We start from the raw sequence: 19,028 nt of genomic DNA on the forward strand, positions 1-19,028 counted from the left end.
CTCTACTCTAGTCTGAACCCGAGGATAGATATATCTTGTACTTTTCTAGGGCATGAGTCAATAAACGTTTCCTGTGGAAAGCCAAATAATAGTGGGGTTTTTTTTGTTTTTTGGGTTTTTTTGCTTTTGAAGCCTTTACCACTTCTATTACAACCACCCAAGTCTGCCATTAGAGCTCAAAAGATACCATGTAAAGGAATGGGTGCCCACGTTCCAATAAAACTTTATTTATAGACACTGAAATTTGAATTTCACATGATTTGCCCATCTCATGAAACATTCTTCTTTTTATTTTTTTTTCCAACCATAGAAAAATGTAAAAACTATTCTTCGCTCATTGGTTGTACAAAGACAGGAGGCCTACAAGCTATAGTTTTCAGACCAAAACATGTCCGGGAGCCAGAATGGGCAATAGGCCTGGAATTCGTTCTGGAAAGTTGCATCTTAGCTCCACTTCTTACAAATGCAAACCCCACGACTGCCCTCAAAACTCGAGTTTTCTCCATTCCTTTCCTGAGCATCACACAGAACCTCAAGATAACATACACCCTTTGATGTTACTTTTGTCCTCTCATTCATTCATTCATTCATTCGCTCAGCAGGCATGTAAGTACCTGGGGGGTTCTCCTTGAAGCTGGGACAACAGAGATCAACCAGCATTATGGCACAATGTGGAAAAGCCTTATAAGAGGACTGTGTTCCAAGGACAATGGGGGCAGAGCGAAGGGAGGGAGGAGTTAGTTCTGAAAGGAGGACGTGGGCAGAGTGGGGGCGGTTGGCAAGGAAGCACAAAAGGGTTCATGTGGGGGCTCGGCCTGACAGCTGAAGTGAGAAGAGAGGACATGCCAGGCAGAGGAACCCATCTGTGCAAACTCAGGAGAGTACAAGGGTGTCTTGGAATTGGGGAGTCCCCCCTGTTTGGCTGGAGTGTGGGATGTGGGGTAGGGGGGACGGGAGGAGACGAGGCCAGAAAGGAAGGGTGGGCCCAAATCACAGTCCAGGCCAAAAAGTCTGCAGATTTTGTTTGTAAAGGCACTGAAGTATCCCCAGCGGTTTTTAACCATAGTAGCAACATGTCCTGCTCTGTACTCTAGAAAGTAAACAGGTAGCAACGTGGAATATAGATTCCGGCAGGGAGAGATGGCGGGCCAGGGAAACTACAAAGGAATGACTGGAATAGATCAGACAAGAGAGACAGAGAATGGACCTGAAACGCTGATCGCTGTTACGAGCCAGCCAACCTGGAGGCACGCTGTGTGGGGCACCCAGCCCTCAGAGCAGCAGTTTCGTCTGCTTTAGAGGTGACTGTGCTAGATTCCCGAGGTCACTTCCTGCCCTCACTTGTTCTGACTTTGCCCTTACTTTTAGAGAGCAGCCACATGGGTTCCTCCCAAGTTGTGCATGGGAGAATCTCTTCTCTCTAGCATCCATACGATTTTTTGCTATATCCATGCCCATGGCCATGGCGGCTGGAAAATCATTTGGACAGCATCTGGTGCCACTTCCCTCTCGCTCCTGCCTATATCAGTGTCTGGGGAGATAGAGCCCTTGACAGACAAGCAGGCGGGTGGCAAGGCTGACGGGCGGACACAGTATTGGCAAGCACAGGGTAGGACCCGAGCCCCAGCATCCCGGCCCATTTTAGGAGGCTACCCATGGGGGTATGAGGGCGGTCCCAGAAACCAATCGGCAATGTTTACACAGCATAGGTTAAACAGTGATTTTGGCACCCAAAAATCTCAGGTAATAGGCGGGGATGGGGCTGTTTTTCTATTCAGTGAGAGAATTTGTGTTTCCCCAGAGGGTTTTGAAGGAAACATATTAAATAACTAAGTATTAATAAAGCAGCTAAATACTAATAAAGTCATGACAACTATCTGCATTATGTAAGCTGTGTTAAGACCAGAGCTCAATATTTTAACTAATAGCCTGCTGCCCTTGAGTGTTTAAACAAAGGGTAAAAACAGAGAAACAGATCACATCATTCTCTGCTCAAATCGCTCCAGTGCCTTGCTGTGGCATTCAGGAGAAAATTCAAGTGCTACCGCCTACCTGTCTGAGTCTCACCCACCCATTTCCCAATCCCCCCAGGAGCCCAACTCCAGCGCCCTGGCTTTTCTGCTGTTCGTGAACACACCCAGCTCATTCCTACTCCAGGCACTTTCCTCTATCGGGAATGTTCTTTCCCCAGATGTTTGAATGGATCCCTCACGTCCTTCATATTGAGGCAGAAATATTACCTCCTTAGAGGGGCTTAGGTGACCACGCTCTAAACTAAGACACGCCCCCACACACACCTGCTAACCCTTCTCTGTTTCCCTCTAGCAATTTTCCCTGCTTAACTTTAATTCGTGGCATTTATCACTCCAAACTGTATTCCATATTCATTTAATTATTGCCCTCCACTCCCAGTAAGCCGTAAGCTCCATGAAGGTAGGAGCTTTGTGTGGGCGGCTCCTGTATCTTCCCCACCTGGAACGGTACCCAGCACGTGGCAGGTGCTCGATCGATATTTGTTAAATTACAAAGTGTCCTGCGAAAGAATGACACACGGATGAGGGCACCCGTCTGCCTTTTTCTCAATGCCTGCCACACTTAAAATATTGACAAGAGTCGGGGCGCCTGGGTGGCTCAGTCGGTTGGGCGTCCAACTTCAGCTCAGGTCATGATCTCGCGGTCCGCGAGTTCGAGCCCCGCGTCGGGCTCTGGGCTGATGGCTCAGAGCCTGGAGCCTGCTTCCAATTCTGTGTCTCCCTCTCTCTCTGCCCCTCCCCCGTTCATGCGGTGTCTCTCTCTGTCTCAAAAATAAGTAAATGTTAAAAAAAATTTTTTTTTTAAATATTGACAAGAGTCTAATAGTAATAACAGCTACAATTAATAATTAAGTGAATATTAATGCTTACATAACATATCATAATAATGTCATATACTATAGTAATAAAATAATATATGATGCATTTAAATATTAAAACAATAATTAATAATGGAACATTAATAACTGAACATTTATTAAGATCTTACTATGTGCTGGGTAGTATTAACTTCTGTCCACACTATCTCATTTAATACTCATTATAACCTAGCAGGTAGGCATTATTATTTTCTCCATGTCATCCTTCAGGGCACCAAAATCAAGAAGTTAAGACATTTGTTGAGACTATCACAGTATACCCGACTGCAGTGTGACTAACGCTGATCCAAACTCCCCTGAAATGAACTTCAGGTAGATTCCAAGTGTCTACTGAAGAGGAGAGAAGCAGGAAAGCAAGGGGGCCACTTAGTACGATTTAAACTTTCTAGCTAGAGAATGAAATGACAAAAAGCCCTAGCAAATGCTTTGGAAACTGAAAGCATTTGGGGTGAGATAGTGTTGGCCTATTCAGTGGTACTCATCAAACAGAACAGAAAGCAGATTCAGCCCTACTGCTTAGGAAGCCAAAGGAATGTTATCTAGATCTTCTGGAGGCCACAAGACTCATCTTGCAGATGGGAAGGACTTTGACTGATCCAGGCAGACACCAAAAACAATTTCCTGCAAACTAATGACTCTCCCATAAGACGGTAGGACTGTTAGGAAGATCCTTGTAGTACAATATGCTTCATGCTTAATTTGTGTTCAGAAAGACCTTGCAAAATCACTCGGGCTTATTTTCACTCCAAGGCTAAATGAGGAAAAGCAAAGTCCAAGTCTGAGGCCTGAATGGGTGTATCAACCTCATTATGACCAGTGGGGTGGGGGGAGGGGGTCACGTCCAAGGAATCGGTGCCTTATTAAACTGTGATCTGGAGCCTTGTATCTGGAAACCACTTTTGCAGGGTAGCTGCTCGCCTGTTCTATTTGTTTGGATCATAAAAGTAAAAGTTTAATTCACTGGGAATGTTGGGGGCAGGGGAATCAAACTGATTCTGATCCAACTAGGTCAGGAAAAAAAAAAAAAAAGAGATGATTTTTCCATCCAGGTCGTGTAGTCTGCTTGGAGTCCATCCCACTCAGGGACAGCTATTGTCTGAAATCACCGAGTCTCAATCCTGAGACCCAGTGAAAAGGAATTTTCCCCTCTCTCCGCTTCATCCTTTAGAAGAGTCGCTAAAGGTGACGCTTTCTGTCTTCTCCTGGGTGATGTCTTTCTCTATAGAAATCACGAGGCTGAACCGAATGTTCTGTGCTTCAGTGGAGAGACTGGTCTTTTAAGCCAGGCTCCTCAAACAGTGGGCATTTTTTTTGTTTCCCCGATAATAAGTGTTGGTGGGTTAATGGGTCATCTTCAGGAGAGAGGTCAGAAGGAAAACACTGCAGTGTTCAAAGCTGGAGCTGGCAACGCCAGCCATCAAAGAACACACTGCTCAGTGGACAGCCATGATGTATAGGGCATGCACCGGCCAGCCTCATCTAAGGGGTCACATCTAACCTTTATCCTCAGCAAAGCCAGAGGAGATCACTGAATGTGGCTGACACTCAACTCTCCGAGGCCCTGGGGAGAAGCCGGCTAGGAAAGCCCTGGTGCCTGTGCTAGCGGAGTCCCTTTTCACAGAGAGAATTGTATTCTGGCTCCTCGCAGACTGACGTTGCAAGTACTTTGAACATTGAAAAGAACAAAAAAAGCAAACAGCCACAAAAAAGGGGAGGGGAGGGAGGAGAGAAAGAGAGAGAGATATCAGCAGGGGTAGTTAGTAAAAAGGGGCCCGGAGACAGAAAACCTTTTGTTCCCCGAATTCGTTTCATGTAGAGATTGGGAGGTGAATGGCTTTGAAATGAAATGGGTTTATGAAGGAGTTGCTAGGTCACAGGAAGCACGACTGTCAGACTGCTTTGTGAATTCAATTTCTTTAAAACTTAGGTTAATCTTAAAAAAGAATCTCCTTTGCCCGGGGCTTTTTTTGGGGGGGGGTGTCAGGGGGGGCTGAGGGGATGGGGAGTAACGTTCGAGACGGTTCCCCACTTCGTTTTATTTTCCACCCTTTGGGCTCCTGTAAAAAAGAAATGACCACATTACAAGTTCTTTGTCAGTTCTCCGAAGTTAAGAGGTGGGCGGGGCCCCACATTACCTTCGCCGGCCAGCCAATGGCTGGCGATATGCAAATACGGTCGGGGCTCGGCCGGGCTCCATCAAAACAGTGAGCTCAGAGGCTGTGCGGGAGCTGGCGCGCTGCGACTGGCAAAGCCGCCCGGGGCCGGACGCTCTCACTTTCATTTAGCACTGCACTCCATGGAGGCGCGGACACGCCAGCGCTTGATGCAGGCTGACTAGGGTAGGAAAACGGCTCAACCCACCGCCGCCGAGATGAAGTATAAGGTAAGAGGGTGCCTCTTCCGTCAGGTTTCCGCGCGCGCGTGTGTGTGTCGCCCACCGTGACAACTCCTCTGCAGGGACCCCTTCTGTGCCCCAGAGAGAGGGGGTCTCAGTCACCGAGGTTGGCATACAAGCCGGCAGGCAGAGACCCAGTCTCTGAGACCCACTCCGGGAGGGCACAGCATACCCGGGCCCATCTCCACTGAAAGACTAAGAATCAGTCTGATGGGAGCCGCCACTGGAGCCACTGGCATTCAGAGGGTGTCTAACTCGGAGCGGAGTTTAAGACTCTGCGGCTCCCCTAGGCCTGGCCTCCACGGGCCGAGGGCCGTAATGAGAGAGGAATCAGAACTGCTGAGTCCCCTCAGACTGGCTCCTAAAGCAGTTTTCAGCCTTTGCTTTAAGCATTTGGTAAGAGAAGCGGGTTGCCTTATGCACTTTTGGTGGGAGAAATTAAAAGCCCGAGGTACTCTTATGCACCCCATGATGGAGCATACTGACGTCCTTAAATGAATCCTGGATGTAAGAACGAATGAGCATTTGCCATTTCTTTAAAACACTTCTAGCGGCGTTTGAATGGGCTGAGAGTCTGAATTGTCCAGTCAGCTTATTGTCCCCGAAGCGTACAGAGGCTCAGGATACATTATTTTCCCATGCATTATGCACCATTGTTTTTACGTATTTTTGGCTAAAGGATCGTAATTTGCTCGGCATATCCCATTTGTTTAAGGCACCCCCATCGAATCAGGCAAGCAGCTTCCAGAGACACTGTACTTAGAAGCACATTGCAGTGAGTTGGGCGTGACTTCTAGAAGAGACGTGAGACCTAATGATTTGAAACAACGGTGCTATTATTAAAATGAATGTTGGCAAGGTGGCTATGCTTTGGACTGACAATTTGTATTACCTGTCTGACCTTTGGGATTGTACTAGCTGGGAGTTATTTTGCTTCCTTTCTGAATTATCTAGCTTCTGGCCCATCCTTTTTTAATGTGAGGTTGTAAATACTCAGTTCCAGCTAATAGCCACTGGCTAACCTCAGTGATAAATCTTTTATTCGAAAGCTATAAATCTTGCTCAAAAGCTCTAAATCTAAATGCTGAAAGTCTTTATTATAATGCATGAGTTCTGGTCCTCCTCGGAAAGGTTACAACTGTCTGAAGACACAGGTATTTGTTATCACTGTACTGTTAGCTTTCCATTATCTGCCTCAAGAGGGAAGATCAGAGGCATGAATAATCCTAACGATTCCTAATGCTTTTGACTTTAGGATGCGACCAGAAACAAATCCTTCTACCTGGCAGCAAAGTTCCCATTCTTGAAGTGGCTCGCCCTATATTTCCACAGTCCCTTGTTTAGAATAGTGGTTACTTAACCTGTAGTAGTTCTTTGCTCCCTCCTGTCCCTATTACTGAATGCCTTTAGTTTCATAATAACCAGCTTGCAGGGAGAAAATAAAAGAGAAAATAGGTTCATACGTTCATTATTGGAAAGTATAAATGGCTGAAATCAATATTGAGCGCTGCAATCTAGAAAGTGACAGAAGTGACAAAGTCTAAAGTCACTTTTATTCAGTGACCTCATTATGTTTTGATTTTACTCTTATGGAAACAAAGCATGGCAACGGACGAAATAAACTGCGATTGGCATTCACGGAAAAACCCTCACTCTCCTGTTTTGCTGGGTCTTACCAGTGTTGAACACCCTTACCAAGTGATGTAAATATAGGGTCTTTATTAGCTCACCAGAAAAAATACTGACTTCTCTGACCGACCAAATGTCAGATTGACACTTTGTGGTGACTATAAAATAAACCAGTAGCTGAAGCAATCTGCTGTCCCTTTCTTAGAAAGCCTGGGTTCTCTCTAGTTAATAATGCACAGCTCGGGGCGCCTGGGTGGCTCAGTCGGTTAAGCGCCCAACTTCAGCTCAGGTCATGATCTCATGGTTTGTGAGTTCGAGCCCTGCATCCGGCTCTGTGCTGACAGCTCAGAGCCTAGAGCTTGCTTTGTATTCTATGTCTCCCTCTCTGTCTGCCACTTCCTCGCTCCCCCTCTGTCTCTCTCTCTCTCTCAAAAATAAATGAATGTTAGGGGCGCCTGGGTGGCTCAGTCAGTTAAGCATCCGACTTCAGCTCAGGTCACGATCTCACAGTCCGTGAGTTCGAGCCCCGCGTCAGGCTCTGGGCTGATGGCTTGGAGCCTGGAGCCTGCTTCTGATTCTGTGTCTCCCTCTCTCTCTGCCCCTCCCCTGTTCATGCTCTGTCTCTCTCTGTCCCAAAAATAAATAAATGTTAAAAAAAAAATGAATGTTAAAAAAAAATTTGAAAAAATAATGCACAGCTCTAGTTCAGGAGACCATTTTGTCATTTTAAGTAGAGGAAATGATGCAAAGGTAGAAGACTGGTAACTAATATCAATTAAGAATTACCATGATAATACAAGATCGTCACATTTCACTCTTCCAAAAACTCTGAGGTGGGTTTTATCATATACTCATTTTTCACATGTAGAAATTATGGCCCAGAGAGGCTAAGTAATTTATCCAAAGCCACACAGCTGAAAAAAAAAACGGTGGAGCTGTTAATTGACCCAAGGGATCAGGCCCCAAAACTTGTGACTTTAAGCCACTCTTGAAGAAAGAATCATCTGTGACCTCCCTAAAATGCTCTGTGTGACTGGTGGTTTTGTCCCCCAGGAAGTTTAAAACAATTTCATCTCAAGTATTCCTGCAGGATTGATTTTTTTTTTTTTTTAACATAGAAACTCTACAAAGCAAAGTGAATTGCACGTTTGGCAGTTCTTTGTTTAATCTGAGCCACTTAGGGCATAAAACCAGATAGTTATTAGATTGTAAAATCCTGGAGTCAGGAATGATCTTTTAAACACTGTGCTGCTCTACACACTATAAACCTAGCACAGTCAGACTTCTGTTCACCGAGAGGTTTATAATTCAGCCACTATAAGATTTTTTTAACCAGATTATCTGGTTTGGCTACTTCAGGAATCGTAACCAGAGGACAGGCTAACCTCCACTCATTTGCACTTAGACACATAGCTCCAGGCCAGCCAGTTAATGCATTTATAATAATCTTGAGAGCCCGGGAGCGTAAGCTATGCCTCACAAACTTTTTGGTGAGCAACGACTAGTCTAGCTTTATTTCATTTTATGTTTTGTGGTTGTTGTTCATGGGAAGGCTGCTGTCTCCTATGCACTTAATGCTCCGTTTCTCCTAAAAGGCTTCATTCAGTTTGAGGTTCTGTGATAGTAAATTATAGGCCCTTCACTTACTAAGAGTTTTCCACAAGCTCTTCAGAATATACAAAAAGCATGTCCTGAATTGGGGGTTGGGGGGTCGTTGAAGGAGCTTGTGCCTCAATGGCCGCGGCTTGCTCAGTGAAGGCTCCCCTTCCGAGGGGTCTGGAGGCAGATTGTTGCCGCTGTCTGCCAGGAGGGTGATGGAAGGATCCGTGCACAGCTGTGTTTGAGCAGAAGCCTGAGACCCCGCCCACTTTGTGCAGGCCCAGGCCTGGTCAGAGCTCAGCAGGCACTGCCTGTCTGATCTCTAAGAGCTGAGCAGCTTTTGTGGCTTTGCCAAATTTCTGAACCCCGTGTGCCTACACGAAAATTCTAAATGATGAATCGAGTCTCCCATTCAACAAATTCTTTTTTTAATTGAAGCATGGTTGACAACAAATTCATTCTTAAACGTTTTGAGTGAAGATAAAAGAATAGGTAGAACCCATGATACAAATAAGAAACCTACATGCTGAAATTCAGATCCCTGTGTTCTGGCTGGATGCAGGCAAACAAAGTGTGTCCTATTAAAAGCTTTTGGGAGGACTTTGAAAATACTTTTATTTTCCCAAGCTAGGTTGAGAAGAGATGATCAAGGGACTTCAGTGAAATCAACGTGGTCATTTGTGACTTGTATAATTACCAATTCTTGCCTTGCTTTGACATTTTGGTTTTAGGTTATTTGTTCCCTTGGATATGATTTGCTGTGCTCAATCCAAACCAGAGACTCCTGTCTCCCATGATCCGTTTTTTTTTTTTTTGTTTTTTTTTTTTTAAGAGAGAGCATGGGAGAGGGACAGAGGGAGAAAACCTTAAGCAGGCTTCATACTCAGCGTGGAACCTGACATGGAGCTTGATCCCACGACCCTGGGATCGGGACCTGAGCCAAAATCAAGAGTCAGACACCCAATTGACTGAGCCACCCGGGTGCCCTGCCTCATGCTCCTTTTTTTTTTTTTTTTTCTAATATGAAATTTATTGTCCAATTGGTTTCCATACAACACCCAGTGCTCATCCCAACGGGTGCCCTCCTCCATGCCCATCACCCACTTTCCCTCTCTCCCACCCCCCCATCAACCCTCAGCTTATTCTCAGTTTTTAAGAGTCTCTTATGGTTTGCTTCCCTCCCTCTCTAACTTTTTTTTTTTCCCTTCCCCTCCCCCATGGTCTTCTGTCAAGTTTCTCAGGATCCACAAAAGAGTGAAAACATACGGTATCTCCTTTTTAAATCTTAGGTGAGATCTACGAATTTAAAAAACACCAAAAGATGTTAATTGTTTATGGATGCATGTATTTATTGGGCAAACCCATTTTGGGGGCTGAATGGCAATCTGCACAGAGCTGAAGGTCTTTGGAGAACTGGGGATGTTCCGATGATACCAAATTTAGCACAGTGTGGGACATGCCAAGGATTTGTGTGGCACCCTTCCCTTACTGTAACATACGTCAGCCCTTTTCTCAGAGTTCATCAGTGGCTTCCTGTCTGCTGCCCCTACTCGTCCCACCAGACTTCTGAAAAAACTTCCTCTCCACTTTTTCCCCTTTACAAATTCCCTCCCCCTTTTGTGCCCTCATGACCTCATCTTCTTTCATTTTCTCATTTAAGCAGTCTTTATGCTGCTCTAACACCAGACTTGTGTATGGCTCGCCTCCCCAACCCACGTAGACATGATGCTCTTAAGCACACCCTGTACCCCCTACCTCTCTCCTCTCTTTTGACTCTGCCGTGGGAAATCTTGGTCTCTTGCTGCTCCCATTCGTTTGCCCCTGTCTCTTTGCGCCTACCTGACTTGGTTAGTCTGTCACTTCCCACAAGCCGGGTCTCCTCATCCATCCACTCTGTAAAACCATCAAAAGCCTACACCTTCGTCTCCTTGACTGTCCTATAATCCCTACAACAGGCTTTATGTTTTCCACCTCTGCCCTGCTCTGTTAGCACGTCCTTACTTATTAACCCCTTTTAATCAAATCGCTATCTAAACGATAGCTGTTAACTCCCATAGATTGCCCGCCGGGGCTGTCTAGTTTTCAGTAAGCCCCACTGAAAATGAGAGACCCACCCTTTATTTGTGGGTAGAGAGAGACTGTTAGACAAGTAAGTCCTTGAATAAAAAGTATGATCTAGGATCTCTTACAGCCTGGAGGGGGCACAGCCTTGATCTATTATGTTCTTGTGGTAGATACAAGATAGAATGTGGGCTTTGGAGAAAGGCATTTCTGTTTCTTGTGACTCATTGCTCTATATAGCCTCTGGCAAATTAACCTCTCTGAGCCTCAGCTTTCTTATCTGTAAAACAGGGATAGTAACTGTCTCATACTATTGTTCTAAGGCCTAAGTAAGATAATACATGGATGTAAAGGACCTACCATGGCTCCTGGCATGTAGTAAGTAGACAGTGCTAGTCAGCCTCAGCTCTCTTTGCACTGATGGATGTTGAAAGGATAGTGTGGACTCAAGACTCGGTGACAAGACTATGTCAAAACCCCAGTTACTAGGTAAAGGTGGTTGAGCATTGTTTAGTGCTCCATGGGCCTGGAGATGTTACATGAAATACAGATGCCAGCCACAGGGATTTACCAGCATACTTACGTGCCTGCTTGTACATTAATTAATTAAGGACTTGGTATCGTCATTGTTATTCATAAGATTGATATTCCTGAGATCATAGGACCTTGCTCATAGTCAATACTCTAGAAACATTGAACTGAATGTTGAGTGACCTAACAAACTTATACAAAGAGCCACTGAAAAGAGTCTTCATGTAGGGCACCTGAGTGGCTCAGTCGGTTGAGCGTCTGACTTTGGTTCGGGTCATGAGATCACAAGCTCAAGCCCCACGTCAGGCTCACTGCTGTCAGCACAGAGTCTGCTTCAGATGCTCTGTCTCCCTCTCCCTGCCCCTCCCGTGCTTGTGCTGTCTCAAAAATAAACATTAAAAAAAAAAGTCTTAATGCCATATGGCATAGTGGAAAGAACCCAGGTTTTGCTGCAAATCCCACTTTTGCTACTTCAGGCCTGTTTCCTTGTTTATAAAATGGGAGTAATAATACGCATCTTACCGGATAGTGGTAAGGATATGATATATGGAAATCATTAGTTTTTAGCCGATAGGCACTTGAAAATGGCAGCTATTATAATATGCATTATAAGACATATGTAATATATAGGTATAGAAACATTATATAGATAAATTTTAAGAGGAAGCATTTACTAGAATTGCTTATCCATACCAAAAATATCACAGGACAAGAGAAAGTTATCAGTGTACAAAATCAACAGTAGAATGTGAAGGAGGTGATTGGAGGGACACAGAAGTTCAGGGGACACTATATCCTTCATCCCACTGCAGCCACTTAGTGATGTAGATGTAAAGTAAGAGGCCTCGGTGATCTGTTTTGGGATCATTTTAGGGTTAGAAAGAAACGTAAACAAATTGGTTTGAAATGCCAACCACTGGGCCCCTGGCATTATCCCGCAGGAACATATAGACTTAATTACCAAGCCTCTTTGCCAAGATAAAGAAGGGCCACTGGGAAGAAGTACTGTGTTTCCCACTTAAAGTGCAGGAGAATAGCTGCTGGTTTCCTAGGTGATGGATGATTGCAAAGAATATGGGCATGGAAGGGGACTCCCCTCCCCTCCTCTCCCCTCCCCCAAAAAAACCCTCTGTTCATACTCCATCAATGGCATCCCCTCCGTCGTATTTACTTGGAGCATTCCAGTCATCTCCCCGCGGTCATTCTTACTGGTTAATGAGGACGAGGCACGCCTGGGGAACATTATGGCCTGGCTGCAAGACTATCTTCCTGAAGAATCTTCGTTTTAAGATCAATGGCCTTGGTGGTGAACTTTGCCTACCATCCACTGGGAAGAGTGATTCTTTTAGAAGGTAGTTTTAGTAGACAATGAGATTGAGGTGAACTGAGACATATACTCCGAGGGAAATGGAAGAGGTGTGAGTTGTGATAATGTGTGACAGTGACTTTTCATACCTGAAGTTGGCACTGGGGCAGCTGACCGTGGAGATACTAAAATCGCCAGTCACGTGCATTCCAACACATCCGCCTGGACCCTGTCATGGGCCACTAAATACCAGTTTATTCTTAAAGAAGAGCTCATCTCTTTCCTCCCAACCTCCTCCCTAACCATTAATGGTGCTAAATGGTGTTTAAATAGACAGTTCAGGACCCTCATTCCAAGGACTCAGCCTTGCTTTGGAGACGTCGTAGCTCTTCGTAAATCATGGTGTGTGTGTGTTGCAAAATGAAAATTCCTCCTGATATTTCTAACATGTCAAGGTAATAGTTACGTTACCAGAAATGTTCCTTAATGACATGTTGATGCCTATGCTTACCAGAAATAAGGATTGAGCAACTGTGAATACGTAAAAGCGCAAACATTGCACAAAAATGTTTGATACGATCTTCTGAATTTGAGTTTAATTCCTTTCTTTACTCGTGTGTGTGTGTGTGTGTGTGTGTTTGAAGGGGGATTATTTGTGAAGCTAGACAGAAAGGTGCGGCAACCAAAAAGCATATAAGGTTAAGATTTAAACCAGATCGTTCTATTTATTAAAGCAATATGTATTTAGACACAATGATGTGCCCTTAATATTTTTCCTGATTTTTTTTTTTTTTAGTTACGTGGAAACCTTATGCTCTTATATGAATTAGCCTTATTCTCATTGATTTGTGGTACTCAGTCCGTTATTCTTAACTTAGCACCTCACTCCCACAGGGGATGTGGCTATCTCAGGGCGCATCTAGGCTTCTCTGTTGCCCGGCCCTGCACTCTACCAAAAGAATGAGCTGGAATGCAACCCCCCACCCGACCCCCAAATCACCATAACAAGCAGGACCAGTACACTGGGAAGCTAGTGTAGTAGACTTCTAAACACTCCAGGCTTCTTGGAGTTCAGAATCTTTAGTGTCTATCAGGACAGGTCAGTGATGATTTTTTGTTTTTGTTTTTTGGTTACTACTTGTTTGTGTTATGGGTCCAAGCTTGGCAAGAAATGGGCTATAGTGGACCATCAGTACTGCATTACCAATGACAACGGCATTGGCACAGCAAAATTTTGAAGTCCTCTCTTCCTTGAGTGCCCCTCTGGGCTAGAACTTACGTGCTCTTCTCCGATTCTCCAGCCTTCTGCACTCACAGCTAAGTGTGTTGAGCGTGACTTTATTTTTTTTAATGTTTTTTATTTATTTTTGAGACAGAGACAGAGCGTGAGCAGGGGAGAGGCAGAGAGAGAGGGAGGCACAGAATCTGAAGCAGGTTCCAAGCTCTGAGCTGTCAGCACAGAGCCCGACGCGGGGCTCAAACTCACAAACCGCAAGATCATGACCTGAACCGAAGTCGGACGCTCAACCGACTGAGCCACCCAGGCGCCCTGAGCGTGACTTTAAATGGAAGTCAGGGGAAGGAGCAAAAAGAATACAGTCAGCCCAACGGCATTCCTTCTCTTAACCCTACTCGCTGGGAAGCCAGATTTCTAGACAATCTCGCAGAGGCCCAGATGGCCTTGGAATATATCTCATTTCCTTATAAAGATCAGCTTGTCAATTACAGAAGATATCCATTGACTGAATCAAAGCCTCTTATCGGCACCTTTTTTTTCCTCCCAAATCCTAAACTCAACCAAGGCAGACCCATTAGCAAAGTATATACTTGCACGCCTATCTTTTATTTTTAGTTTAAAATATATATAATTTCTGTGGATGTGCATCCATGTTTCACACACCCAACCGTGGGACATATGGTCTGACAATGGGAAAGATATTTGAAACTGGGACTGTCTTAGAAAGTTCAGGAACACATGGTCACTCGAGACAGTCAACATGGGCTGTTCCAGAGATCAATCAACTGTTGAAGGCATTATCCCTTTTCCCTTATGCCAGCCCTTTGACAGGAAATTATCTAAGAGGTGCTTTTTTTTTTTTTAGAGTGAATTCAGACACATTTTTTCACAGAGAGCCATCAATAATATTTACTTATAAATAATTGGTTGGTTCTTTTCTCTTTCCTTGCAGAAACAGGCATCTCTAGAAATGAAGGAAAACCCTTTTTGAAATATGGACTTGTACTGAGAACACCTGGGAGCATTAAGCAGTGAGGGGTGTTGTATTTCAATTGTTCTTGCTTTAAACCTGGCAGGGTAGCTCTGTGCCTTATAGCCTGCAGTGTCTGCATCAATCCTCCTGCCTCCCTTATTAAGATCTTAATTACAGACGCAGCTTATTTCATTGCTGCAGGGAAAGAATTTAGTTTCTCTGAACTATGTCTGTTTTTTGGTGTGGCAGGTGTAATCATGATGAGATCATTTCTGGTTTGTTTTCTTTTCCCGGAGGAATCTTTTTTTTTTTTTTTTTTTTCCCCTGAGAGGGAGGACTACAGTTCTTGAGACACAATTTCATGAGCTCATAATAATGCAGTGATAATAACTGTGCTTTGATTTTAGACAGAGCCTTTCTTCTGAAGAAATCAGAGCGCTTGGCGTATATGACTCCGTGACTTCTCATAATATCAAGAACATGTTCATTATCCCCATTTTGCAGGTGGGGAGACAGAAGCACAAAAGGTGTGATTTCCTTGCCATTGATCTTACAGTATGAGGCCTGAGACTAGATTCCTTCAGTTCAGTAAGTGTCCCTTCCTCTATCCAGGGCTCTCCGTTCAGCACGGTTGACTTTTACAGCTCAATCATTTTTTGTTATGGGAGACTGCCCTGTGCATTGCAGGATGTCTAACAGCATCTGGCCTCTACCCACTGGTTACCAGCCACACACACACATTGTGACAACCAAAAATGTCGCCAAACATTGCCAGATCCCCAAATCCCCCTAGTTAGGAATCACCAGTCTAATCTCCCCTACTCCCTTCTGCTTAAAAATAATTGCCCTACTGGTTTTATGTGACAGAAGCACAAAAAGACAGCCCTAGAACTGTTTGCCATAATTTTACCATGATTGGGGTTGTGCTTCATGTAAGAGGTCCTAAGCAAGAGGAAGCTTCCTCTTAAATTCGTAGCCCCAATCTGTTCATGAGAATACCATCAAATACTAAGAAGCACGGGGTCTCACTCGGGCCATATATAAAGCCATCAGACTGTCTCTAAGACAACTTTAGTTCTCTGAAGCCTTCCTCTGCTGTGTGTGTATATAATGCATATATATAATTTTATGTTGACATATATATAATAATAAACATGCATTTAGCACTGAGCCTTGAAGAAAGCTCTCTTATTCTAATAAACTGGTAAATAATACATACATGTAGGTGTTTGTCTATATACCTAGCCACTGAATAATTTCATTTAGAGGTTTTCTTCTATTCCATTTGCTCCTGCCATCTTTCCTCTCTGTTCTAGCTGAGAAGCTACAGCATCTGAAGTTTCTTTCTGGAGACCTCTCTGCAGGTGCAATGCTGACAGCATATGGTTGTAGATACCCTTTCAGCCAAGTATACTGATCCATTTTTAAAAACTCTTTGAGGACCTTGCATGTGAAGTGGGATAATAGCATTCAGGCAGCTGACCTAGGTGAGGTGACATCTAAAAGATTTGAGAGGGGCATCCGAGGTGTCAGCTGGGTTCTAGCTGGGAGACAGACCAGAGTTGACAGAATGTGTACATATTTGTATTGGTGGGTTTAAATTTTTTTTTTCCAACGTTTATTTATTTTTGGGACAGAGAGAGACAGAGCATGAACGGGGGAGGGGCAGAGAGAGAGGGAGAAACAGAATCGGAAACAGGCTCCAGGCTCTGAGCCATCAGCCCAGAGCCGGACGCGGGGCTCGAACTCACGGACCGCGAGATCGTGACCTGGCTGAAGTCGGACGCTTAACCGACTGCGCCACCCAGGCGCCCCTGTATTGGTGGGTTTAGATATCATACCTTAAGAGCTGCATCCCTTGGTGCCGGAAGATACGTGAGAATGTAAAAAATGGTAAGACCTTTCCCTTCTTTCAAATAATTTATTAGATGTGATAGCTTTTGCGCTTTGACTTTTAAGAAATGATCCTGTTTGGGGAAATAAACAACTACTATAATAGTGGTATTATAATAGTGGTAATATAGTGGACTGGCGTCTCCTACTCCTTTATAACTTAATTCTCATTTCACTTCCCCCCAAGTACCTGGATGTTGAACGGATTTGTCTAGACAGGCAGATAGATGTGATCTCGTGCCAACACTGTAATGTTGGCTGAAGTCCAGATGGTTGTTTTATTGTTAATAAAACCTATGTTTTGGGTGAGTGGGTGTCAGGCCTTCATCATTATATGGCGCCTGTCAGATTTATCTAGGGACAGAACCCTGAAAAGAGTTTGCGCCTGCCCCATGTTTTTGATCCTTTGCCAATATACTATACTTAAATCTATCAAAACCAGGCAACCTGGGACAAATGCTTATAAAGTCCAAGGCTTAATAGCAACAGTACTAAATTCTAAGATGGAGAAGGTTCTCGGGAAGCACATCCTGGTCCAGTGGAAAAAATCCTAGATTAAGAGGGGAACCAGATGCTAGTTCTGGCTCTGCTGCTAATATCATAGGTGATCCCCGGGGCTGTAAAACAAGATTCTAGAATGATCTCTAGAATCTTATTAGTCTAAAATTCTAGTCTAATTGGTTCTGGTCAAGCTATGGGTGACTTCTGGTTCTAAGACATAGAAGGTTCCCTTCCACCTTCTTTAAGACCCTCTGGAGTTGCTTTAAACAATCTCAAAGACCACGGAGGATGGAAAATTGAGCTCCTGAAGACACATGTATTATTCATGATCATCAGAGTTGTGAGGAAATGCTCCTTTCTCACTATTTTTCTCAAATAACTGTCAGGATTCAGGATTCAAATTCATCCTCCACAGTTGGCCAAGAAATAATAGAAGTTGACTATGAAGTTTCTCTCACTCTTTCGCTCTCTCTCTCTCTCTCTCTCTCTCTCTCTCACACACACACACACACACACACATGCATGCCTCCCTAACAACCCATTTGTAATTTTTCTTAGATGAAACAAAGGATTTGCTCCAGGCTTTTGTTGGCTTCATGATAAACAAATCCTGTCCTATGGATGTTTCTCTCCTATATCAACCTTAAATCAAGGGAAAATAGGTAGCATTCATTCTAGTGCAGGGAAGGAAGAGAAACTAGCATCTGAAGAAACACTGATTTAAAATCACAGCTATGCTGTCCATATGATGTGACCAAATCTGGTCAGATGGAAAGTTCTTTCTGAGATCCAAATATCCAAATTGCCAAAGAAGCTCACATTTTCTCTCACCAATCATCAATTGGTATCACTCTGGTATGTGAACCACCAAAATAATACGGGTTCTAAATGATGCCTCATCAAATGGGAATAGACCAATAATGGAAGGAAGAGACGTTAAGATTCCCAAATCTGGGTGCCTTGGGGTGACCACGCACAGGGTGCAGCCCCAAGGTGCCTATCAGGGTTGCTGTATGTCAAAGAGTACCTTTGGGAGAACAGGTATCGAATGTCAGGTTTCTTCAAGCATCTTCCATTCAGAAATGCTTAAAAGAGAATGCTATAGGTAGAGTTCACAAGGCTAGAAAATCCAAGAAAATGTGAGGACTTGGGGCAGAGTAAATGACATGAATGTTCAGAAAGCTCAAGACACTCATGGAAGCTTTGTGACCACCATAGGGGTTTAGAAGCACTTCCCAGAAAATGAATATCATTGGATGAAATGTGGTCTTGGTGCCAGAGGGATCTTTGTGGCATATGTTGGTCACCCCACCCCAGGTATCAGAAGCATAACTAGGGAAATTCTGCTGCTGCGTTGCCATGGGTAGTTCAAATCCCATAACAAACACCATGTCAGACTGCAGTCGACACATATTGCTGAGAAATAAACCCCAGAAGTGATATGTATCATATCTTCTAATGCTTCAACTTGAAAGTCTTATGTCTGCTACGTTAATTAACAGCCTCCAGGAATTCAACTCCAAACATTCAACAGTCCAGATCATCCAATGAAAAAAACCCAGGTGTAAACCAAGTATTCCAAGAATTGAAATCCAGACACTTGTAGATAGATATCCACGTTGGCTGACTATTACCTGCTTTGAGGAAATCCCACATTTCCCTATATCCCAAACGTGACGATGGGGGAAAGCCGAAGCAGTTTGATCGCCCTCAGCTGATTTTTGTCAGCAGGCACAAAAGCACATGAGCCTTTCTTTCTCTTCCCCAGTGTGTCCTGAGACTGACCGTGATGATGCTCATTCCTTAGCTACTTCCTTTAGGACTGATTTCCTTGACAATGACCATTTCCTTCTTTACCATGTCTGTTTTTCAGAATCTGTCCAGTGTGTGTGTGTGTATGTGTGTGTGTGTGTGTTCATGCACGCACACGAGCACGCATGCACCCTACCAGAGTCCAGGGCTGAAGCTTGGGAACTTGGGTACAGGAAAGGC

The 19,028-nt window shown here is 44.2% G+C and overlaps 1 protein-coding gene across 2 annotated transcripts in view; it reads left to right on the forward strand.

Moving 5' to 3' along the window:
* Positions 1 to 19,028, forward strand: part of NEDD9 (neural precursor cell expressed, developmentally down-regulated 9) — a 186,311-nt gene that overhangs the window by 131,357 nt on the left and 35,926 nt on the right. Inside the window, exon 1 of one of the 2 annotated variants that reach the window (XM_045497401.1) lies at positions 5,107 to 5,294. The exons of the other annotated variant lie outside the window; for it this stretch is intronic. Coding sequence (XP_045353357.1) covers positions 5,283 to 5,294 — 12 coding nt within the window. The 5' untranslated portion in view covers positions 5,107 to 5,282. Of the gene's footprint in view, positions 1 to 5,106; positions 5,295 to 19,028 lie in introns of those variants that run through there. 2 annotated transcript variants of the gene reach the window in all.

Source organism: Leopardus geoffroyi, chromosome B2 (genome assembly GCF_018350155.1).
Source record: "Leopardus geoffroyi isolate Oge1 chromosome B2, O.geoffroyi_Oge1_pat1.0, whole genome shotgun sequence".
NCBI lineage: Eukaryota > Metazoa > Chordata > Mammalia > Carnivora > Felidae > Leopardus > Leopardus geoffroyi.